Source organism: Haliotis rufescens, unplaced genomic scaffold, assembly GCF_023055435.1.
Source record: "Haliotis rufescens isolate VD_foot unplaced genomic scaffold, xgHalRufe1.0.p SCAF_14, whole genome shotgun sequence".
In the NCBI taxonomy this organism is placed as follows: Eukaryota; Metazoa; Mollusca; class Gastropoda; order Lepetellida; family Haliotidae; genus Haliotis; species Haliotis rufescens.
This window is the reverse complement of record NW_025963824.1, coordinates 31,495,244-31,521,266: the sequence shown is the minus strand read 5'-3', so window position 1 is coordinate 31,521,266 and position 26,023 is coordinate 31,495,244. Positions and strand designations below refer to the sequence as shown.

At 43.1% G+C, this 26,023-nt stretch overlaps 1 protein-coding gene across 3 annotated transcripts in view; it reads left to right on the top strand.

The window, feature by feature from the left end:
* LOC124143341 (atrial natriuretic peptide receptor 1-like) overlaps positions 1–26,023 on the top strand; it is a 258,349-nt gene that overhangs the window by 154,063 nt on the left and 78,263 nt on the right. Inside the window, exon 1 of one of the 3 annotated variants that reach the window (XM_046512279.2) lies at positions 6,961–9,023. The exons of the other annotated variants lie outside the window; for them this stretch is intronic. Within the exon in view, the coding sequence (XP_046368235.2) occupies positions 8,339–9,023 (685 nt within the window). The 5' untranslated portion in view covers positions 6,961–8,338. Of the gene's footprint in view, positions 1–6,960; positions 9,024–26,023 lie in introns of those variants that run through there. 3 annotated transcript variants of the gene reach the window in all.

Below are 26,023 nucleotides of genomic sequence, written 5' to 3'. Positions count from 1 at the left end.
TCACGAATTGCTTGATTGTAACCCCCAAACACGAAAGTAATCCAATATCGGTTCACTGTCGCCATTGATTCATAATGATATCCATTGTTCATGACGTCACATTATATAACAGTAGATGCCCCGTTGTGTGACAGATGAACCTACTTTATAAATGATAAAGTATACTGTGAGTTAACCGTTATGATGACGTCAAGCTATTGGTGCTGTTGAAGTCAATTCTAAGCCAGGAACTCACAGGTCATTCTGAACGTGCATTTTAACTAGTAAACCTGACACACTCGTGGGTCATCATGCAAAATAATGGATAAATCATAGTTTAACCATAACATGACTTATGTCGTATAAAACATTCGCATCTGTTGTGGGGGTCTTTAATTCTACTTCCGGTATCGATAGGTCTCAGGATTTGTCCATTACGTGTAGAAATGCTCGTGCTCAGAATGGCTGATTATTCTCGCCATTGTGTACGTCGTCCAAACTAATACACTCTCGGTAGATCCTTCCTAATCCTAAGCTCGTACTTCAATCTCAACATGACGGAGGAGAAGCCTCGGATTATCTGTCCCAATTGGACTGTTTGTCTCAAGAATCAGTGATGTACTGGAAGCCATACTGCTCGAGGGACAGATGGTTCTGACCAATACAAAGGGTATTTCCTTACTTAATTACCACCAGGCGTTTTTGCGTGACTGGATGGTTTTGATAAGATACTGACAAGGATTCGTCATTATTCGTTATTGTTGTTTTTGCCGACGTCCCATGAAATCACATATAACAGATGAACAAGAGGACAAGAATACTGTTATTGATATAAATGCTGATGATGGATGATGCTGATGGCGATGATGATGATGATGATGATGATGATGGTAATGATGATGATGATAAAATTATGTTGTGATGATGATGATGATGACGATGATGATGTTGATGATGATGATGATGATGATGATGATGGTAATGATGATGATGATAAAATTATGTTGTGATGATGATGATGATGACGATGATGATGATGATGATGATGATGATGATGATGATGATGATTTGCCTATGAAACAGCATCCATAAAACACATGTATCGATTTAATCAATGTACATCGAAAAGTACAGCTAGATGTGACATGAGAGGATTTCTGACCTTTACGTTGAACAACCCAATCAGCCCTGATACCGTATGACCTCCGGGACGAGCGCGGCGATAATGATAAGCATTGACATCGCAGCCCCCAGAAGATGCCCACCTGCCTTCACAATCTCAGATAATGTTCTATGCCGTAAATAGGGCGAAGTGAAATGATTACGTCACTGGACGTGAGAGATGTATCGCTATACTGGGAAGGACGTGAAGGATGGAGAGGTCCACAGGGTCCATGGGTCCATCGACTTAAAAGACATATCGCGAGTGAGTGAGTCGTTGATTCCGTGAGTGAGTGAGTGAGTGGATGGTGAGTGAGTGAGTGAGTGGATGGTGAGTGAGTGAGTGAGTGAGTGAGTGGATAGGCGGATGAGTGAGTGAGTGGATGGGCGGATGAGTGAGTGAGTGAGTGAGTGAGTGAGTCGTTGATTCCGTGAGTGAGTGAGTGGATGGTGAGTGAGTGAGTGGATGGTGAGTGAGTGAGTGAGTGAGTGAGTGAGTGAGTGAGTGAGTGAGTCGTTGATTCCGTGAGTGAGTGAGTGAGTGGATGGTGAGTGAGTGAGTGAGTGGATGGTGAGTGACTGGGTGAGTGAGTGAGTGAGTGGATTGGCGGGTTGGCGGATGAGTGAGTGAGTGAGTGAGTGAGTGAGTTAAGAAAAGTTTTATTTGGGATGGTGGTGGGGAGGAATGACTTCACTTATGAAAGCTGTCGGATACTGTATATGATGTGCGAAGTAACACTGGTAACATTTAGGGATGTGGGTGGTGACGATTGACTTCCGGGACTGAAGCCCTAACCATGATGTTTAAAGTAGGAGTGGTCAAACTGGCTTTCCGGACTGACCATTGATTTAGGTTGTCAAGACACTGACATTTCTAATAAAGGCAACAGAGAAATGTAAGCAATGAATGACGTCAGCAAACACACACTACATTTCCATGGCCCCGTTCAAAAAGGTTTTTGTGGCGCTCAGACGATCGTAACTCCAACACTTTAATTAACATCAACTCGAAGCTACGACCTCTTTGCGGAGAGGGGCCAGCTGTGTAGCGTATTGCCTTCTTACGTCCCTATGTCCGTACATTGACTTCGGGGTGACGAACTATGAATATAAATCAGCGTGATTGATTGAACTAAAGCGTAACCCGATGGTGTAACGTAACACCTGCAGTCAGAACAGAATAACTACTTTGCAGTCGACCCGTGAAGATCCCGGGTAAAATAGGTCTTCAGCAACCCATGCTTGCCGTAAAAGGTGTGGGTGATGGTGATGGTGTGGGTGATGGTGAGGGTGATGGTGTGGGTGTGGGTGTGGGTGTGGGTGTGGGTGTGGGTGTGGGTGTGGGTGTGGGTGTGGGTGTGGGCGTGGGTGTGGGTGTGGGTGTGGGCGTGGGTGTGGGTGTGGGTGTGGGTGTGGGTGATGGTGTGGGTGTGGGTGTGGGTGTGGGTGTGGGTGTGGATCTGGGAGTGGATCTGGATGTGGGTGTGGATCTGGGTGTGGGTGTGGGTGTGGATCTGGTTGTGGGTGTGGGTGTGGGTGTGGGTGTGGGTGTGAGTGTGGGTGTGGGTGTGGGTGCGGGTGTGAGTACGGGATCGGGGGCAGGTGCGGGTGCTTGTGTGTGGATGATTTTGCTGGTGTAGATAGAATGCGAGGATGGGGTGGGGTGTGTGTGCTTTTGGGCATTGATTGCGGCGTTCTGACAATCAAACAGGGAATTGCAAGCTCGGTATTGTTATAGTTTTTACTGTTTTCCCATGATAATATTCCAGCGATACATTCACAACATTCCATTAACGTTAATCTATTTGTGGTATTCTGGTATTAACCACACGTAATTGTTATGGTTTCACGATCGATCAACGATAAATGATCAACGTTAAACTTTATGCGATGACTTGTTTTCAATTCAACATAATATCCTTTCAAAGTGCATATTATGCCGTTAGTATTATGCTCGTATAAATGATCTAATCCACGCGTCTCTTGAAATACTACTTACACACCAGCCTGGGCGAGACAGGCGGACAACAGTGAGCACACACAATGAAACGTCTCGAATGGCGAATAACTGTCTACGACGCTCAATTCATTCTGGTCAGCTATTCAGATTCCGAGATTCGATATTTGTTCTCTGTAACAGTGTTGGGGTGGGCGCTACGCATAGAAACTTGCAGGAGCTGGAGTGAAAAGGGGTTTAACGTCGGTCCCTCCAGTACTCGGACTATGCAACAGTAACGCCCCTCCAGTACTTGGACTATACAACATTAACATCCCTTCCTCCAGTACTCGGCCTATACAACAGTAACATCCCTCCCTCCAGAACTCGGACTATACAACAGTAACACCCCTCCAGTACTAGCACTATACAACAGTAACATCCCTCCAGTACTTGGACTATACAACAGTAACATCCCTCCAGTACTTGGACTATACAACAGTAACATCCCTCCAGTACTCGGACTATACAACAGTAACATCTCTCCAGTACTTGGACTATACAACAGTAACATCCCTCCAGTACTTGCACTATACAACAGTGACATCCCTCCAGTACTTGGACTATACAACAGTAACATCCCTCCAGTACTAGCACTATACAACAGTAACATCCCTCCAGTACTAGCACTATACAACAGTAACACCCCTCCAGTACTAGCACTATACAACAGTAACATCCCTCCAGTACTCGGACTATACAACAGTAACGCCCCTCCAGTACTCGGACTATACAACAGTAACATCCCTCCAGTACTCGGACTATACAACAGTAACATCCCTCCAGTACTAGCACTATACAACAGTAACATCCCTCCAGTACTCGGACTATACAACAGTAACGCCCCTCCAGTACTCGGACTATACAACAGTAACATCCCTCCAGTACTCGGACTATACAACAGTAACATCCCTCCAGTACTCGGACTATACAACAGTAACATCCCTCCAGTACTAGCACTATACAACAGTAACACCCTTCAAGTACTAGCACTATACAACAGTAACATCCCTCCAGTACTCGGACTATACAACAGTAACGCCCCTCCAGTAATTGGACTATACAACAGTAACACCCCTCCAGTACTCGGACTATACAACATTAACGTCCCTTCCTCCAGTAGTCGCACTATACAACAGTAACATCCCTCCCTCTAGTACTTGGACTATACAACAGTAACATTACGCCCTCCAGTACTCGGACTATACAACAGTAACATCCCTCCAGTAACATCTCTCTAGTACTCGGACTATACAACAGTAACATCTCTCCAGTACTCGGACTATACAACAGTTACATCCCTCCAGTGCTCGGACTATACAACAGTAGCATCTCTCTAGTACTCGGACTATACAACAGTAACATCTCTCCAGTACTCGGACTATACAACAGTAACATCTCTCCAGTACTCGGACTATACAACAGTAACATCTCTCCAGTACTCGGACTATACAACAGTAACATCTCTCCAGTACTCGGACTATACAACAGTAATATCCATCCAGTACTCGGACTATACAACAGTAACATCCATCCAGTACTCGGACTATACAACAGTAACATCCCTCCAGTGCTCGGACTATACAACAGTAACATCTCTCCAGTACTCGGACTATACAACAGTAACATCCCTCCAGTGCTCGGACTATACAACAGTAACATCTCTCCAGTACTCGGACTATACAACAGTAACATCTCTCCAGTACTCGGACTATACAACAGTAACATCCATCCAGTACTCGGACTATACAACAGTAACATCCATCCAGTACTCGGACTATACAACAGTAACATCCCTCCAGTGCTCGGACTATACAACAGTAACATCTCTCCAGTACTCGGACTATACAACAGTAACATCCCTCCAGTGCTCGGACTATACAACAGTAACATCTCTCCAGTACTCGGACTATACAACAGTAACATCTCTCCAGTACTCGGACTATACAACAGTAACATCCATCCAGTACTCGGACTATACAACAGTAACATCCATCAAGTACTCGGACTATACAACAGTAACATCCCTCCAGTGCTCGGACTATACAACAGTAACATCTCTCCAGTACTCGGACTATACAACAGTAACATCCCTCCAGTGCTCGGACTATACAACAGTAACATCTCTCCAGTACTCGGACTATACAACAGTAACATCCCTCCAGTACTTGGACTATACAACAGTATCATCCCTCCAGTACTTGGACTATACAACAGTAACACCCCTCCAGTACTTGGACTATACAACAGTATCATCCCTCCAGTACTCGGACTATACAACAGTAACACCCCTCCAGTACTTGGACTATACAACAGTATCATCCCTCCAGTGCTCGGACTATACAACAGTAACATCCCTCCAGTATCGGACTATAAAACAGTAACATCCCTCCCTCCAGTACTCGGACTATACAAGAGTAACATCCCTCCAGTATCGGACTATAAAACAGTAACATCCCTCCCTCCAGTACTCGGACTATACAACAGTAACATCCCTCCAGTATCGGACTATAAAACAGTAACATCCCTCCCTCCAGTACTCGGAATTCATGGTAATGTTATCACGCATTCCAAGCAGATCAAGTTAAAATATGCATTAGCCAATCAGCTCCAGCCTTTGTTGTGTTCATGCCTGTGATTGGGTAATAGGATTTGCAGAGAATTACATAAAATTTGTGATGAAAAGTAAAACGGGAAAAAAGTTTCGTTAAAGTTAGCAGAGCTGAGCTCGTGTTGTCTATGCTGTAGACGGCAGTGCACGCTGATCTCCATACACAAGCATGATCCCTCTTCTAAAGACGCTCACACTCTGAATAGCCCTCACCGGCTCACTGCTTACAATCCGCGTCTTTAACAAATCAGGCAGAAAAGGTATTGGCGACAATAAAAGTAAACCAGCGCTACCCTACGGCCGACTCGTGTCGTACGGCGGCTAAAGAGAGATATTGACTGTTCGCCGAGCCGGGCGACTAGTCGGTGAGGGACTGTCCTGGCAGTCGTTGTTTGACTGAGGGTTCTCAACCAGCCAGTACTCCGGTGCACGCAGAGAGGGCTGAACGGCCCTACTGATTATTAAGGGAGCCTCCGTGTAGCCAAGATTCCCATGTAACGGATTTATGTAAGGATGTTTCCCATGTTTGGAGGTTTGTGGAATTTGGTCGTTGTTAGAAATTCATTTTACCGTAAGTTCTTTCGCATTGGCTTTGTTCAGTTTTAACGTCACATTTGATTTAACCTTTTAGTATATCACGACGAAAACTCAAAATGAGTGTTTTAATTACCTTTGGAAAGTGATACTTATTGTATCGCATTTATTCAGAATAAGTCAAGAGTTAAACGTTATCCGATTTGGGAATCGTTGAACCATTTGGATAAGAATCTGAGACGCTCATCCAGAACTGAATTGACAGTTTTTTTTCGGAAATGCTAAGACAGTGAGACAAGATGGCGTTAAGAAGATGTGCGCCATCAATACCTAAGGCGCGGTATAATTATCATGAACGTGGTATGGTATATAAGTTTGATCGCTTCACCACGTGCATTCTCAAAACAAACATACGAGTTTTTTCACTCATGTGAAGTGGGAAGATTAATGAAACCCAAGCAACCTATATTGAATCCGTTTAAAGCGTCCTTAATATAGAGAGTGACCTGCCAATATTGGTCCATTAGTCAGGCACTATTTATCGGCATATACCTTATCGATACTTCATTGTGCATTGACCTTTTATGGATGTGCCATTGTGACGCTGTTTAAACCGGTGTGACAGCACGGCTTGTGTTAATGTGATGACAATCGTGCTGAAACAGCTGCCAGGAGCTGTACAGCTGTACAGCTCAATCACAGTCCCTGACTCCTGGAGATGGGTCATGACTATTGCCTCAAGGATATAAGCTCTACCTATACACCGTTGCAGATCATTCATACATCGATACGCATGTGCAGCTTATACAAATGAATGTGTTCAACAAGGGCCTGTGACTCAAATCCTGGAAACGATACCAAGTACATATTTACAATTGTTAAGTAAGACATGCATAACAGCGATTAATGAATCAAGACGGAACAATTCAGTGAGTTAAATATGCATGTGTGCGAGTGTTCGACACACCAATAGAGACGCTATTGTATGGATTATGCCCGGACCTGTTAAAAGACCACGCCTTTGATGCCCTGACAGCATAATGCCCTGTGGAAACAGGTCAAGTGGTCATCTGTGTTTTTACCTGTAAAAAGGCCGTTGAAGAGTTGTGGTCAATAGATGACCAAGAGACGCGGAATCTTTCCATTGCCTTTTCAATACATCTGCCTGTACCGATGTTAACAGCATGACTTCAACGTGTGTGTTTAAATAAGGACATAGTCATCAATATATGGACAATACTAGCACTGATTATGTTCTTCAGCATTCCGGCCATGATGAAGCTAGTGGGCGGTAGGGATCAGAGTGTGACTATTATCAGCACCCGAGTCTACCGGAGTCTATCTATGCTGCCGTTGTCCTCAGTAATCGCACTATGTATGGTAATGTACTAATCGCCGTGTTAACCTGGATGAAGTTCTGACAGCAAGCAGCCGCATCACATGCATCACACAACGGAGTTTAGGTGATGTAGCCGCGTGTAAATCGGCTCGAACCGTTGAACATGGCACGATAAAGTTGTGTCGTGCACGTCATTGTCGGCGCCGCCAGAGCATCTTCATCTTCTGCGGCCTCATCAAGTAGTGCTGGGCATTTTAACGAAAAGAACGCTCTTTGTGTTGATCTAGACACAGACATATCATTTGAACTTATACATTGACCACGACGTGTATGTGTATAACAGTCTCAGTGTGAGAACACACTTGTTGCAGTTGAGTAATGTGACGTTGTGACATTCCTCAAATAATGAAAATCATAGATATTGTAGACAGTTCAGCATTTGAAGGAATTTGAAGGTGAGACTGTGACATTATATAAAAGCAAAAACGTGAAATTCAGCTTCATATCGATTACGTATATAATCACGACTCAATTTACCGTCGTTGGATTCCCTTTGTTAACCCAACTCAGAAGCTGCCAGAGCCGTTGTAATCTCGCGTGTTCACGGACACAAACGTGGCTTTACCATCTGTTGATGCGAGTGTTTAGCGATCGTCCAAAGGTCCGCAGGAACTGATTTTCAAACAATTTCAACAAGTTACCATTCAACAGAGAAAACATGTCGACACACGCCATACCCACGATGTCTGTGTTCTTAGTTTTACAAGTTCTGTTGGCCTCGAGCAAACATGTTGTAAAAGTTGGGATCATCCTCCCTATGAAGGGGGACAATCCCTGGATATTACCTCGAACCCGACCTGCTATAGACTACGCCGTGGATACCATTCAGAAGAATCCCAACATATTACCAAATCATATCATCCATACAACCTACAAGGATTCCCAGTGTTCAGAAACGGAGGCACCATTGGTGGCCATTGACATGTATGTTGAGAAGAGCGCTCACGTGTTTCTTGGCCCAGCCTGCGACTACAGCGTGGCACCCGTGGCCCGGTTCTCCCCCAAGTGGAAGATCCCCGTCATCACGGCAGGTGCGCTGGTCTCCGCGTTCCATGACAAGAAAGAGTATCAGCTGCTGACACGGATCCTTGGTTCCTATGCGATGACTGGTAACTTCTTCCTGGAGATGTGCCACAACTTTGGATGGAGCCACGTAGGGATGATGTACAACGACTACAAGACCAACACTAACAAGGGAAAGTCGAACTGTTTCTTTGTAATGGAGGCAATCTACCTGACTATGAATAAGGAGTTCGGAAAACCGTGGCATCTCAATTTCGACGAAGAGGCTGGCGATGTGGACTTCGAGGAATTTCTCAGCCAGGCTGCGAAAAACGCCAGAAGTAAGCATTTCTTTTTTCAAAATACTGAAACCCCTACAATCCAGGCTGCACCGTTATGGTTGTCTGATAAAAAAATGTTGTCAATTTTTTGTTATGCTCCAACAAACACTGCTACACAATATATTTTTCCCATTCGAAAGTTTTTAGAAACTTTTCTAAAAGAATTGAAATATATCAACAAGAACACAAATATTTCGTTCTTTTAATATATTTCTAATGATAAATTCTCGTCTAAATGTACAGCCGTGTAGTAAGGATTTCTGTTTGTATGCACGATACAAGCACTCACGGTCCAGATGAGGAGGTCGACAGATTATCAAGGTGTGTGGATTAATGGGGTTTCACTGTATATGAATGTATTTTCAGCTTTCACAACAGCCTGACCTTTCCCTTTAGTCTACGAGATACGTCTCCTGCACATGAGATGCTAGTTAAGGCTGTTATGCACGCATTGACTTCCAAATGAATTAGAATAGAATATGTATTGTTTTTTATGTATGGATACAAAGCGGTGTATCAGTAACCCTGTTTCAGTTTTTAAAACATATAGTACTCCAGAATGTTTTTTTATAAAGGTGGGCACGGGTGGTCCAGTCGTCTAAGGCGCCGCGATTCGCTGGGCAGAGTTGCGTCCCTTAAGCACGCCAGAAACCTATGATTGTAGGTTCGAATCCCGGTTCGCCCCAATTATGTTTCTAGGTGTGTCAGCACCATACCCGTGCTCATGGGTTTCACCAAAGTGGTAAACGTCTGAGACCTGCATCACTTCGGGCTTTCCTCCCACATTCAGCTGACACGCCGTGATATAACTGGAATGTTGTTAAAAGCGGCGTTAAACCCAACTCACTTACTCACTTTTTGCTTCCACATAGGCTTATTATCCCCCACATACGATAGAGGGAAAGAGATGCGAACAGCGTACAGTTAATTAAATACTCAAGCATAGCACATTCGTGAGTGCGTGAATTCAGTTTAACGTTTAACGTTAACGTCCTGCCTCACCGGTGATACGCATCACAAACACATGCAAAGGCAAATCACTTTTTACATCAAACAAAAACCATAAAAACAATCATTTTGGTCACTGATGCGAAAGCCAGTGAACATAGGAATGCGCTTCATCTGCTGTGTTCATGTTGGGAATGAAACCCAGGCCGCTAGCGTCCTGGCGAACACTTTAACCTCTAGGCTATTCTACACATCCTGCAGCATAAGGTCACATAGCTTCTGGTCCACTGATGAGCTCAAAGTTCACCATGTGCCGTGCCGTCAATCTGACCGCTTGTGTTAATGACGTCTTCAATATTATTTCCATCAGCCGTGAAGTGAAAACACCACTTTCCAGCGTACTCGTTGCTTGGAGACGATCTCCCTAAAGTGGAGACACGCCCATCCGAAGATATCTTTACTAACGTGTGGGTTAATTCAATCAAATTCTTCCGGTGCTAATGTGGCCATTGGCCTGTATGTAGTAGCTGTTGAAATATTGCAATCAAGACGATGTGTCTGTGTAGGTTATTTATATAGGGATGATGCGGATGACCCTTGGTCCATCAGAAGCTGATGAGCTCAGCATTAAAACATACGTCACCTGTCTCCTTCCGTGTATGCATCCGTGATCTGACCATTCGTTGTGTCGGTTTAGTATGAAGTGTGCTATTTAGAAATCGGACATACACGTCTTGAAAATTAATTTTTTTATTGAATATCGTCGCTTTGTCAATGATGAGGCATGTGACAAGAAATATTTCATCATATATCGTATGTTTAGTTTTCACATTTGTGCTTGTTTCGCGTGTCAGATATAACGTGATGATCGTTTCAATAATCACTATGTCAATTAGTGAATATTGCCAATTATACACAGAGCCACAAAAGTGTACAGCAATTGTTTTTTCTCTTTCCTCATACACAGCGCTACAATAGTGTATATCAACTATTTCATTTTCTTCCTCACACACAGCGCTACAATAGTGTATATTAACTATTTCATCTCCTTCCTCACACACAGCGCTACAATAGTGTATATCAACTATGTTATCCCCTTCCTCATACACAGCGCTACAATAGTGTATATCAACTATTTTATCCCCTTCCTCATACACAGCGCTACAAAAGTGTATATCAACTATTTTATCCCCTTCCTCACACACAGCGCTACAAAAGTGTATATCAACTATTTTATCCCCTTCCTCATACACAGAGCTACAACAGTGTATATCAACTATTTTATCCCCTTCCTCACACACAGCGCTACAACAGTGTATATCAACTATGTTATCCCCTTCCTCATACACAGAGCTACAACAGTGTATATCAACTATGTTATCCCCTTCCTCATACACAGAGCTACAACAGTGTATATCAACTATTGTATCCCCTTCCTCACACACAGCGCTACAACAGTGGATATCAACTATTTTATCCCCTCCTCATACACCCGGCATCCTATTAGCAGACGATACTACGTTGTAGTGCAGCTCCCCTGACGGACTGCAATGTCTACTGAATTATATATACACCTATGCTAATAGATTGCATTTGAAATATAATGCCAGTAAAAGTGCATTTCTAGTGTTAGGGAATATTCGCAAATCTGTCTGTCAATGTGTCTACATTGGTTCACTAGTACTTCCTGAAAAGGAAAATGTAACTTATGCTGGATTGCTTCTAAGTACATCAAAGAAAACCTTAGAACGTACCCATCTAATATGTGAAAAACTCAGAATGTTAGTCAATATAAATTATACTCATGGACTATACTTTGGTGGTTTAAATCCTATCCCAGCTGTTCGTATATGGGAAAGGGTAATTTTACCATCAACTATTTCATCTCCTTCCTCACACACAGCGCTACAATAGTGTTTATCAACTTTTTCATCCCCTTCATCACACACAGCGCTACAATAGTGTATATCAACTATTGTATTCCCTTCCTCATACACAGCGCTACAACAGTGTATATCAACTATTGTATTCCCTTCCTCATGAATACACAGCGCTACAATAGTGTGGAGCAATTATTTTATCACCTTCTTCACACACAGCGCAACAATAGTGTATATCAACAATTGTATCCCCTTCCTCACACACAGCGCTACAATAGTGTATATCAACTTTTTCATCCCCTTCTTCACACACAGCGCTACAATAGTGTATATCAACTATTTTATCTCTTTCCTCACACGCAGGGCTACAGTAGTGTATATCAACTATTTTATCCCCTTCCTCATGAATACACAGCGCTACAATAGTGTATATCGACTATTTCATCTCCTTCCTCACACACAGCGCTACAACAGTGTCTATCAACTATTTTATCCCCTTCCTCATACACAGCGCTTCAACAGTGTATATCAACTATTTTATGCCCTTCCTCATGAATACACAGCGCTACAATAGTGTATATCAATTATTTTATCTCCTTCCTCATACACAGCGCTACAATAGTGTATATCAACTATTTCATCCCCTTCATCATACACAGCGCTACAATAGTGTATATCAATTATTTTATCACCTTCATCACACTCAGAGCTACGTTAGTGTAGAGCAATTGTTGTCACCTTCCGTCTACACAGAGCTGCAATTGTGAATATCAATTATTGTATGCGTGTGCTCAAATACAAAGCTAACATATGTTATATTATTTCGTTTCTTTTTGTCTTGATACACATAACTAAAATCGTGTATGTGATTTTCCCCACGTGCTTACACACGCATGGACAAGAGCGTATGTCGCTTCTGTGTGTCTGTTTAAAGGTTTTCTTGCTTCTTTGACATCACAAGCCGATTCCAAAATGCGCGCTGTGTCTAGCACGTCGTATTCCGCATGTTGGTTGTTTCAAAGGTCAGCGCTTATATCGCTGGTATTCAATACCGGTACGTCAATAATACAACATATTCAGACACATATTTAATACCTGAACTACCATATTATGTAAAGGACAATGGCGAAGCTAGTTGATGGTGATATTAGCGATCAAATATCGCCTGTGTGGTGGTATTCGAGTCATATGTAGGTCATGATCGCCGAACACAGACACAGAAATTGTTTACGGCGTCAATTAAAAAATAATGTGTAACTCCTTGACGGGGCACTCTCATTAAGGGGTAGCTCCCAAGACGGCACAATCCACCACGTGGGGGTGAGGGGTGGGTCGCGCGGGGGGGGGGGGGGGGGGGGGGAGCAGCGGTGTTACATGTGCGTCACAGATTATTTACATTATAGAGGGTCGGTCAGGTAGCCTAGTGGTTAAAACGTTCGCTCCACACGCCGAAGACCCGGGTTCGATTCCCGACACGGGTGCAATGTGTGAAAAGCGGCGTAAAACCATACTCACTCGCTCTACATGCATGGGCGCACTAAACACGGGCCATAGAAAAAGGAACGTTTTGCACTTTATTAGACGCCCATTCACTTCTGTGTGTTGGTAATACACGATTAGTTTTATGAAAAGAGGATTAAGACGAAACATTTTCATTCCATGTTTATCTTATCGATTAAGCCAAAGTTACGTGCATACTTATTTGAATCCATTCTTTATAAAGAGGATTATGAACTGCTCAGATCGTTATTCTATTTACATTTATCAGTGTGGGGAGGCTTGGAAGATAATCATCATTGAAGGACCGTCACCACATTCGACACAGCAACGGGAAAGACCTATCCTTGTTAACTTTAATCAGCTATGTACATATTTGGACACAAATTGAACAGTCTGAATCCGTAAGATGGAGAATTTAATATGTTCTTGTAAATCTATACCTTTGCCCTTTTGGTTATCTTGCAGCGTCAGTACACCTTAAGGTGTCGCGAGGGGATTGGTTCAACACCATTCTAAGCTTATATACACTACTCAACAATTTTATTGAGTCTTCTGGGAGCACGGGTGGCCCAGTCGTCTAAGGCGCCGCGATTCTCTGTGCAGAGTTGCGTCCCTTGGGCACGCTAGAAACCTATGATTGTGGGTTCGAATCCCGGTTCGCCCCGATTATGTTTCTAGGTTTGTCAGCACCATACCCGTGCTCGTGGGTTTCACCGAAGTGGTAAACGTCTAAGACCTGCATCACTTCGGGCTTTCCTCCCACTTTAAGCTGACACATCGCGATATGACTGGAATACTGTTAGAAGCGGTGTCAAACCCAACTCACTCACTATTACCTCTTATCCGAGTGTGAAAACATGTCTTGATAAATACCACGTTTTCCTCACTCGCAAATGTTCCACACCTGGTGTTTATAATGGCTGCGTTCATTCTATTTTGCTTTCATAAATAATTGTCTTTAATCGATTTGTCTATAGTAAGCAGTCTTCGAACCTGGCGACTCGGTTGCCATGGAAACAAATAACTGTATCGCCTGTTTGCTTACACACGTGCATTCCATTTGACGCCATTTGTATCACATATATCTGTGTAAGTGCACACAGAAGGAGAAAGTAACGGTAAATACCGGGATATTTTCGTATTCACAATGTCGACAATCTGTAACACCGTCGGTCCAAAATACATTTACCAGGCACATATATAATCGCACTGAAAACGGGATATCCAAATGTTTATTACTTAAATAGAAAATGCGTAGTTTTTCCTCTGAGACGTTTCCACACTTAAGGAATATTGCTCATTAGTTACAGATCAACACGAATGGCACGTATATTGACTCGGACTAACGAAACAAGTGAGGACTAGTATCCTGCATAATATTAACCTATTATGTAGGTGCTTGTGTTGGTATATCATTAGTCTCTCTCTCTAGCAGTTATTTGCAAATGTGCAATTACTAGTAACTTCTTTGATAGGCATTGCTTGCTTGTTAGAACCTACACCGAAACGTCGCTCTTAATTGTAATAAAGAAGTTGTTCATCCATATATTCTTATCCTTACTCAATTACTAGTAGATAGTGATTGAGTGAGTGAGTGTGGTTTTAGCAATAATCCAGCAATATCCCTGCGGGGGACACGAGAGACGACCTTCACACATTGTACCCGTGATGGGATTCGAACCTGGCTTTGGAAGTGACGAGCAAACGTTTTAACAACCCTAAAATGAGATGTGGTCTTCTCTCGATGGATCATTACCAAATATCGGAGATCTCTATTATTCTGGGACCTTTCCTCACAGTCGACGTTTGACGTTCAACGTGCATGCTATGGTCTGACGAGGGGTTATTGTGCTGGGGATTTGAATCCTTAGGTGAGGTGAGGTGAAATGGGGTTTAACATCGCGTCCAAGATTATTGCACTTATATAGCGACGTGCATGTACGTGTGTGTGTTTGTGTGGCTGCTTGTACTAGTCCGGACTGATGCCGATTTATAGTGCTAGCTCACTGAGATACCATGCCGCAGTTTTAACATGAATACCCCACTCAGACACAGTGTACTGACTCCGGGCCAACCAGTCCTTGTTTAAGCCCCTTAACGCCGAGCGCCAGACAGGGTAACAACAAGTACCATCTTTTGACGTCTTTTGGTATGACGCGGCCGGGGATCGAACCCCGGACCTTCCGCTCTCCGGGCGAACGCTCTACCACTAGACCACGGAGGCGGTCCTTTGAATCCTTAGAGGCCTATTATTTAAAGTCGGGTACCGAGAGGGGATGGGAATGTTTGTTTTAATTTAGACCTTTTTCATAATCATACGAGAACAGAGTCTGTTCGAGTCCGAGTTTCTGATGAGCATGTGTTTATGAATCAAGATGTAAGATTAGCGTATCCTGCCCAACCTGTGACACCCGTCAAAAACACAGGCAAGTCAATTACAAAATAGGGAATTGCATTGGACATGATTTTGCTAGCTTTTACGTCAAAGGGGGGCACGGGTGGCCCAGTCGTCGATTCGCTGTGCAGAGTTGCGTCCCTTGGGCAGGCCAGAAACCTGTGATTGTGGGTTCGAATCCCGGTTCGCCCCGATTATGTTTCTAGGTTTGCCAGCACCATACCCGTGCTCGTGGGTTTCACCGAAGTGGTAAACGTCTCAGACCTGCATCACTTCGGGCTTTCCTCCACATTAAACTGACACGCCGTGATATAACTAGAATAATGTTAAAAGCGGCTTTAAACCCAACTTACTCACTCACTTTTTGCTACCACGTAGGCTTATTATCCCCAAATACGATAGAGGGAAAGAGATGCGAACTGCATCACTTCGGGCCGCGATGTAACTGGAAAGCTGTAAAAAGCGGCGTCAAACCCAACTCACTCAGTCACCCACTCCCTTTTACGTCAAATGTCAAAATGACGTTTATGAAAATGTACTGAACACGAAATGCTGTAACTCCAAGAAACGACTTAAGAGCAAGAACCGTAGGACGCTCTTGGAAATCTTCGTGAAAGGAGTATGCTCGGTTGTACCTCAAACGAGGACACCAAAGACTGTTGGAACACTTCACCAGTTTGGTGGCGCCTGTCCGGATGGCGCTGGAAAATCTGGAAAATAACCAGGGAGAACCGGTTTTCAAATCCACGATAGCAGTTTCCTGAAATGCCCAAGGGACGCAACTCTGCACACTGGCTTGCGGCTCCTTAAAGGACTGGCCCACCCCGTGTCCGATCAATATGAAAACAAAATTAAAGCCTAATTCTGTTGAATATGGAACAGTGAACTTGGAATATGTCTTCCAAAATGACCCGAAAATCGTCTTTCGTCGTTAATAGTCTCTTTCTATGGGCTCAGCCCTCGGTCCGGAAACCCGGGGTCAGAACTCTCTGAACAAACGCTTACTAATTTGTAGATAGATGTTGAAATGTCATGTTAAATTTACCCAACCGACCTCGACCTCTTGAAGAGTAATTGTGAAACGTTTTGTTGAAAATAGACTAAAGATCGGTCTCGAAAGGGTGATGTGATATACGGTAGGCATGATGCTGACAATAAGTGGTAGGGGTCGAATTGGAATAGGAGATATGAGACGCCCTCTGTCTACTTCCGGCCTTGGTGGACCCGCCATTGTTGGATTCACGCCCCCTGCCTTGACACATGCTACAATTACTGTCCCATTGTTTCATGACCACACATTCATGTAACCCGTTGTACGGGGTTAAGTAGCACCAACGGCTTCAGTAGAGGAAATGCGCTTTATGTTGGGGCAGAATTAACGTTCAAGGTAAACTGCTTCAGACGATTTTTCAGGAAAAACACTTGGAATCCATACTACAGATAGCAATTAATGTTATAAGTGTCTGCAAGCCCCTTTGTTAAACGCGGCTTTGAATTGTCAGTTTAGTTGCATCGTCTCGTGGTGGTCATCTAGACTAGGTGGTCAGTGACGTACGTCGAAGACCTTTGCCATTCAGACAACCAACTGGCAGCGCAACGATCGGTGATACCAAGGTTCTTAGCTGGTTTGTTTTTTGTTTGAATTTTAACGTCGCAGTCAGCAATATTCCAGGCTATATGACGGCGGTGTGTAAATAATCGGCCAGACGTTCCAGTGATTGACATTATGAGCATCGATCTACGCAATTGGGATCGATGACATGCATCAACCAAGTCAGCTAGCCTGATCACCCGATCCCGTTTGTCGTCTCTTACGACAAGCATAGTCGCCTTTTACGGCAAGCACGGGTTGCTGAAGACCTATTCTACCCCGGATCTTCACGGGTAGCATAGATGGTGGAAACCTTGGAACCTACGACGAGTGGAACGGCTTAAACCACGAGGTCAGACTGTATACCGATGTTAATGGCACATAGTGGTTTTCATTCACAAAGCTTATAACATTTCTGAGATTTTGTTCAGCGATAGTTAGATAATCAGACAGCTCGGTACATTATTCTGATGTAATACGTCCCCAGTGTTTGGCTTGATGACAGGTTCGTTGATTGGGTTAAACAGGATACACAACGTCACCTCCTGACTTTTCATTAACTTACATCTGAGTGGACTGTGTGAAGCGTCCAAACTGTAGACAGGGTTATTCCGTTTTCAACAGTATCGGCGATCTGACAAGGATTAAAGATTAATGTTATTAAACCTCAGTTGCAGATTATACTCTCTTGACAAATTGTGTTTGCGTTAATTCCTGTTTCAAGAATTAATGTTGTAGAATTGTCTCATTTTATGAATCTATTCCGTTTATTGTCACCCCTGCAGGACATCTCGACAAGGCGTCGTGTATGCCGCGATATTAACACGCTAACTTAAACGTCACCGTTAGAGAAGCACTTATCTCAAACACAAAGATAACAAAAAGAATGACGTGCGTGTATGCGTGATGTGACAGATCTACTGGAACCTGGAAATGGTTGCAATAGAAATGTTTCCAAATATTTACCAGACACATGTACTTAGCGTACCGAACGCGGTACAGTTCTATAGGCACTTCAATCAATGCGGTTCGTTTTGGTACCGGTTAAATAACACTGTGTCGTTAGTTAAGTACTACCACAATAACCCATGACACATTGCCCTTAATGAGTTATCCTCTCGAGTAGTCGTTTTAAAACTACTTCCGATTGTGTACCTTTCAGATGACACTATATACACGTAATCATAAAAAATTGGCATTTACCACCGTCTATTCCAACATGTTCGCCAATTTAATGACACAGAATTTGAGTAAACTTCTGAAAGATTCTGCGAACATCCTTGAAAGTAACAGAAAGCCTCATCAGTTCATTTTCACGAGGCAGGTGTAAGAATACTTTCTTGCACATAAGCACCATCGGCTGAAGTATTTGACTGCTGCATCTCTCGCCTGTGTTAAGGTGCGTTTCTGTTCCTGGGGGTTTGACCGAAATACCAATATTAGTTGTATCTTTGGCATGTAGAGGAAGAGTCTTGAAGCCACTGCCGGATAATTAGAGCCAAATATTTGTTGCGTTCTGTCAGCCTCGGGCGGCCATCTTGATCCGGAACCAATGACATTTAAACTAAACTCGAGAGGACTGTGTATCGTGTTTATTGGTGTTTATTGGTGGCGCATATGAAGTGAGCGCAGTTGATGTGAACGAGATGTTGATGTGCTCGTTAAAAATGTATTGCACGTAAATGTATATTGACGGGGGACTACAAACTGTCTGTTCGATTCACGCGATGGTTGGAAGGGATATATAGAAGATATTTCTTGCTCATTGTCTGTGTTTCTGACTTAAGTGAGACGGTCGGGGATATTTCATTTCAGACTATTTTTTTTAATCGCAAATTGTATCGTAGATCATATATATCTGGCACATAATGACTCAATCTACAGAGAGAGAGAGTCTCATTGTGACAAGATAATGGCTATACCCTCGAAACAAAATAACACCAGGTCGTGCAGGACACGTCTTGAAGAGCGTTCATTTAAGAATGTTACAAGTCTGTCCCCACATCACGTGCAAGGTAGTAGGTTTCACACACTAAACCACAACACTGCTGGCACTAAATTTGCAAAAGAATCACCATAAACTGATGGTCGAATCAATACATTGCCTGCTGAAGAATCTATATTCCTCTGATAATCAGCAGCGTAAACTGTCATCATATAAATAAATCAAAACAATTCTCTGATTTGTCCCCCCCCCCCCCCCCCCCCCCCCCCCCCCCCCCCCCCCCCCCCCTTAATGCTGTACGGGAGGTAGTCTGGGGTATTGACTAGGGTGCCCGGGGACAGGAAATGTTCAGTCAATGGTTGTTGCCCAGGGGCCCATAAACTGAGACTAGTGCATTCTCTTTGTGGTTTTTCTTTCCATATCGCCATTTCTTCAGCAGCATCGTCGCACCACAGCAAGCCTCATTACTATCAAGATAATGGTGTTTCTGTCAGTTCAGAGTGGTATTGTTGACGTTGACCCAAGGAGATAAATACGTGAAGTGTTTTCTCCTTGAAGAGTCTCATTAAAGAGAAAGCATCTATCACAATTACCGTGCCTCCTTCAGAATGTTTATGTATTCCGTGAGGAGTTTATAAACGGTGTGATGAATATGAGTATAGAGATGAACCCACTAAGTCCTCGTCATAACGCGCCTCTGTTACACGCTTCAGACGTTTGTAATGCTGCGGTGTTGTCTGGGGGTTTAAGGGTTATCGGCACCCTCAGTCCCTCAGTCACCCACCCACAAAAACACTCACTTGTTGACTCAACCACTCACCACCCACTCAAACACTCACTTGTTGACTCAACCAAACACCACCCACTCAAACACTCACTCAATCACTCACCCAAAACCCACCCACTTAAACACTTACTCAATCACTCACTCGATCACTCACCCAAAACCCACCCACTCAAACACTCACTCAATCACTCACTTGTTGACTCAACCAAACACCACCCACTCAAATAGTCACTCAATCACTCACCCAAAACCCACCCACTCAAACACTCACTTGTTGACTCAACCAAACACCACCCACTCAAATACTCACTCAATCACTCACCCAAAACCCACCCACTCAAACACTCACTCGATCACTCACCCAAAACCCACCCACTCAAACACTCACTCAATCACTCACTCGATCACTCAACGAAAACCAACCCACTCAAACACTCACTCACTCCCTCGTTCCCTTCTTCCCTCCCCCATTCACTCAATCATCCAAAACCCAGCCACTCAAACGCTCACTTTATCACTCACTCGATCACTCACCCAAAACCCACCCACTCAAACACTCACTCACTCCCTCGCTCCCTTCTTCCCTCCCCCATTCACTCAATCACCCAAAACCCATCCACTCAAACGCTCACTTTATCACTCACTCGATCACTCACCCAAAACCCACCCACTCAAACACTCACTCACTCCCTCGCTCCCTTCTTCCCTCCCCCATTCACTCAATCACCCAAAACCCATCCACTCAAACGCTCACTTAATCACTCACTCGATCACTCACCCAAAACCCATCCACTCAAACGCTCACTTAATCACTCACTCAATCACTCACCCAAAACCCACCAATTCAAACACTCATTCAAGCACTCACCCGATCACTCAACGAAAACCAACCCACTCAAACACTCACTCGATCACTCAACGAAAACCCACCCACTCAAACACTCACTGTCTCACTCCCTCGCTCCCTTCTCCCCTCCCCAATTCACTCACTCACACAAAACCCATCCACTCAAACGCTCACTCAATCACTCACTCGATCACTCAACCAAAACCGACCCACTCAAACACTCACTCACTCACTCACTCGCTCCCTCACCCATTCATTCACGCGCTCAAAACTCACCAACCTAAACACTCATTCACCCATTCACTCACTTAACCCAACCCACCAACCCACCCAAACACTCCCTCCCCCCCTCTCTCAAAACCCAGACACCCCAACGCTCGCACGGGGCTCCACTTAAGACATCTAGCGTTGTTTGTTAGGTTTAAAATCACAATCTGAAGGACGCAAGGTCAAATGTCACCACACGGCAGCTGCCACGTGCGTGACGCGCGTGTAGATATTTAATAACTGGGAATCAATCTCAACACATTTTAAAATGCTTCAACAATAAAAACAGAAATATGTATGATATGCAATATTTGATATCAGCTGACGCACCAACGTCAATGGCAGCGAAGTCAGTCGGAAAACAACATCTATCATGCTGTACCTGAAACAGCTGTCCTCTCCATTGTCAGCGCGGTACTGAATATAATATATGTATAGTGAATCACTGGGTTGGGTTTCACTTTCCATTGACAGAAGTTATTATATCACGGCGTCCAGGCCTATTTTCGTACGGAAGCTCAATATGAAACAGATCTTCTACTTTTTTTCCTCTTTTCACAAACTGCGAGAATTGATATGTTCACAATGCGGATGGAAATGGGATTTGAAACAGCGGATCCTGTCAAGCATAAAGGGTCGTAACTCACTGGGCGAATTGCTGGCTAGACTTACTGTAAGTAGTATTAGTGTATTAGTATCATAATTACAACATTTGGGTCCTGGGGGATACACGTTTTGTTTGTTTGTTTGTTGTTTAACTCCCCACTCGGCAATATTCCAGCTACATGATGGCGGTCTGTACATAAACGAGTCTGGACCAGACAATCCAGTGATTGACATCATGAGCATCGATCCACGCCATTGGGATACGATGACAACCAAGTCAGCGAGCCTGACCACCCGATCCCGTTAGTCGCCTATTAAGACAAGCATAGTCGCCTTTTACGGCCAGCATGGGTTGCTGAAGACCTATTCTAACCCGGATCTTCAAGGGTCGAGTGGCCTTCTGACAGATGGAAGAGGGTCAATTACAAACGGTTAGAATCGTTTCATGACCACATCAAACCGTCTCACGCCGTCTTTACATAATGACGTGGACCCATCGCAGTCGACGTTACAGACGTTGGCGATGAATCCGAGACAGACTTGTGATGCCACGAAAACCGTGTAAGCTTCAGTTAGGATGAAGCTGTAGATCTGCTCCCGGTCAACTTACCGTCTCTGATGAAATACTGTCCATGTGTTTGTGATAATAATATGCGTTGGAAATAGTTCAATTACGGTCGGCGTTATTTAATGAATCCTCCTTAAAGTGCCTCAGTCGCGATAATATTGCGGAATTACTCAATATATCATTCAAAATAGATTCAAAGCGTACATTTCAATTATTTAAGAGTGCGGAAACTGTAAGCACTATAAAGAGTTGCAATATATGTGACTTTAAATCGAAAGTTCTTATGCGGGGATTTATTGGAAGAATGTATTAACTGCTAACAATAACTACCAGGATAATACAATTTTAAATGTAAAATTGATGTAAACCTGTTCGATTCAACCCCTTAAACTAGAACGTTCCAATTTCCGCTCACAGTATTTTACAGATGATGGGTTGATGTGGTTAAATCGCCCTACCCAGCACCGATTGTGAGAAGTTTGATGGGTTCGGTCTGACAGACGCTGCAACTGCTGCAAGTTATGTGTAATACAAGTAGCAATAAATTTACCCATTACATAACGTGCATGGCACACATGCAAGGTAAGGAGGCGACAGGACGTGTAGCGGTATATATATAGTTGTATAGTTAGTTGTATAGCAGCAATCGAAGTGTCACCTGTCCACGTAAACTAACAGTTAATATTCTTTATGTATTAACTCTCATTTGAAATCAGTGAACATTTCTCACGTTCCCATACTACGGAAGCCTAAAAGGCCAAATAAAAAAAAAAATTCTTAAATTTCAAGCTACATACTACCTTGAAATTTCAAGATAATAATTTGAAATTTCAAGTAATATTTTGAAATTTTAACCTTATTATCTTTAAATTTCAACTTATTATCTTGAAATTTATCTTGAAATTTCAACTTATGTCAACATGGCATCTTGAAATTTCAAGATACTAAGTTAAAATTGTCAGATACTAAGTTTTGAAATTTCAAGTTATAATCTTAAAATTCCAACTCATCATCCGTTATCTTGAGATCATTATCTTGATATTTCAACGTGATATGTATCTTGAAATTTTAACTTACATGTAGTATCTTGAAATTTCAACATAACATCTTGAAATTTCAAGGTAGCATCTTGAAATTTCAAGAAGAAAAAAGAAAACAAGAAATGGCCCTAAAAGGCTTCCGTAGTTCCATACAGCTTACGATTTTGAAACTTCAGCATGTTATTGGTCTGTCAGCACATCTTGCAGTTCATGACTGAACTGAACTGAACATCATTACAGTCAAGCATTATAGGCACAGCATTGAAACACCAATATATACATCACAATATACAAACATACAATGATCTATGGAAAGAGAGTTATACATATTCTGGGCATAACGTATATGTACAGAGAGAATCTCACCCTCGTGTCTTTTAATATGAAATATATTAACACGAGTTTTATCAACGAGTGTGAATTTTATTTATCATCCAACATCATTCTTCCATCATTTTCAGTTTGTAGACAGTAATAAGCAGTGTCTTCAGTGTAAAAAGTACTGCTAACAGCTTCAGTAGCAGAGCCATCAGTGATGCCATTTGATTGTGACGTCATTGTAACCAATGAAGTCACAATGGTCTGCAAAGCATTGTGATGAATTTCATTGCAGCGATATCCTCGATGTAGATATCGTTGCTCTCACCCAAGCGATATCTCCTGCGAGAGCCAGTTTTGGATGATAAATAGAGGTTATCACGCGAGTGTGTTTGGAGATGGTAAATATCCTGCATTAGGAATAAACATTGTATTTAGCGAGCCTTGGCGAGCTAAATACATAGTGTTTATTCCTAATACAGGATATTTACCATCCCTAAAGACACAAGCGTGATAACCCCTTTATCATATAATGTCATTCTTTAATTCTGTACTTCCAAATCCCCTTCCCTCTCTCACAAACATTACCGAATCATTGAGAGTTTTCCTGGAATGCGCGCATTAATATTTATTACGTCAGAGGGTAAGTGATGTGTCAGTCGGACAGTGACAGTAGCCAATATAGTACCAACTGGAATCTATTTCTTATACAGTGGCGAAGCAACATCAACGCAAAACAACAATTGTTTTTAATTGCCTTTCGGGGCAATCCATCGGTCTGTCCGCTAGAGTAACTGCCCTTTGTCAAAGGGAAGCTACTCTAACCCTAGTCTATGAGACGTCACGGCCACGGTCAGACGTTGTTGACAGTCGTTCTGTCCTGTCATAACGTTAAAAAGTGTAGTCAGATGTACACACAGCGACAAAACGAAACAAGGTAACAATTCAAACATATTTCGGCTAAATCCAACTATTTTAATTTGTGGAGAAGGTTTCAAGCCGCAGAGATCTACAAGCACAGATATGGCTACTGATCCCGCTTGGCTAGGCCTCGTGCCCTCGAAAAATTGTTTCGAAATTTATATCTCCAAAGTTGTCAAAACTTATAAAATGCCACATCTACGTCACAATTAGACACTGATTTTCAGTATATTAGACTGTTCTTTTGATAATGATAGCAATTATCCCTGTAGTTTATCCAGATTCCAGATATAGTTAATTCTGACTCGATCGCCGAATGACGAGGGCGCCGCCATGTTTGTTTATGAACAGTGAAAGTAGTCCCTTCTTGACCTTTGATATTTGCATCTCTATCCGCATATGACCCCAACGGATATCGTTTTTATCCGTTGGCTTTATCCTGCCGAGAAACCTACCCATTATATGATAAATATATATATCCGCACGCAAGAAAGTACCAACATGATAAGTAGCGTTAATCAAAGGCGAAGAAAGGAATGCTTGCCCGGAGCCCGTAGCATAACTACACCTCGTTTAAGAAACATTAACACAATTTGAACATATCATGTCTATGCGTCATCTTTTGTTGTGTGATGCACAATGAACTCGACATTTAGGCTCCCCATGCAACACGGCGCCACACACCATTACTTGACAAACGTCAGAGCAACATGTTGTCTGATATTCAAGTAAACCTAAAGGTCAAAATCATGCCGTTTGGGTAAGATGTAGAGCCAACAATTCTTCATATATTTTTACAATCTGAACACCCGGTGTTCTCAATGATACTGATACTCCAGTTTAGCACTGAGCCGATATAAAATGAACACCCAGGGTAGAATAGTTTTTCAGCAACCCGTGCTTGCCGTAAAAGGTGACTATGACTAATCGAGTCTGGACCAGACAATCCAGAGGCGACTAACGTGATCGGGTGGTCAGGCTCGCTGACTTGGCCGATACATGTCATCGAATCCCAATTGCGTAGATCGATGCTCATGATGTCAATCACTGGATTGTGTGGTCCAGACTCAAGTAGTAACAGACAGACGTCTTATAGCTGGAATATTGCTGAGTGCGACAACAAACAAACAAACAAACAAAACCGAGCCGACAGCTCTTGTCGAAATCTGTTTAATAATTCCAATTTTATTTCGTATAAGCTCTGAACCACTAGCTCCAAGGGTCTTATAAGGTACGGGTAGCAACGCCGCACTCAGCAGTATTCCAGATTGTAAATAATCGAGTCTGGACCAGACAATCCAGTGATTGACACCATGAGCATCGATCCATGCAATTGGGATCGATGACATGCATCAACCAAGTCAGCGAGCCTGACCACCCGATCCCG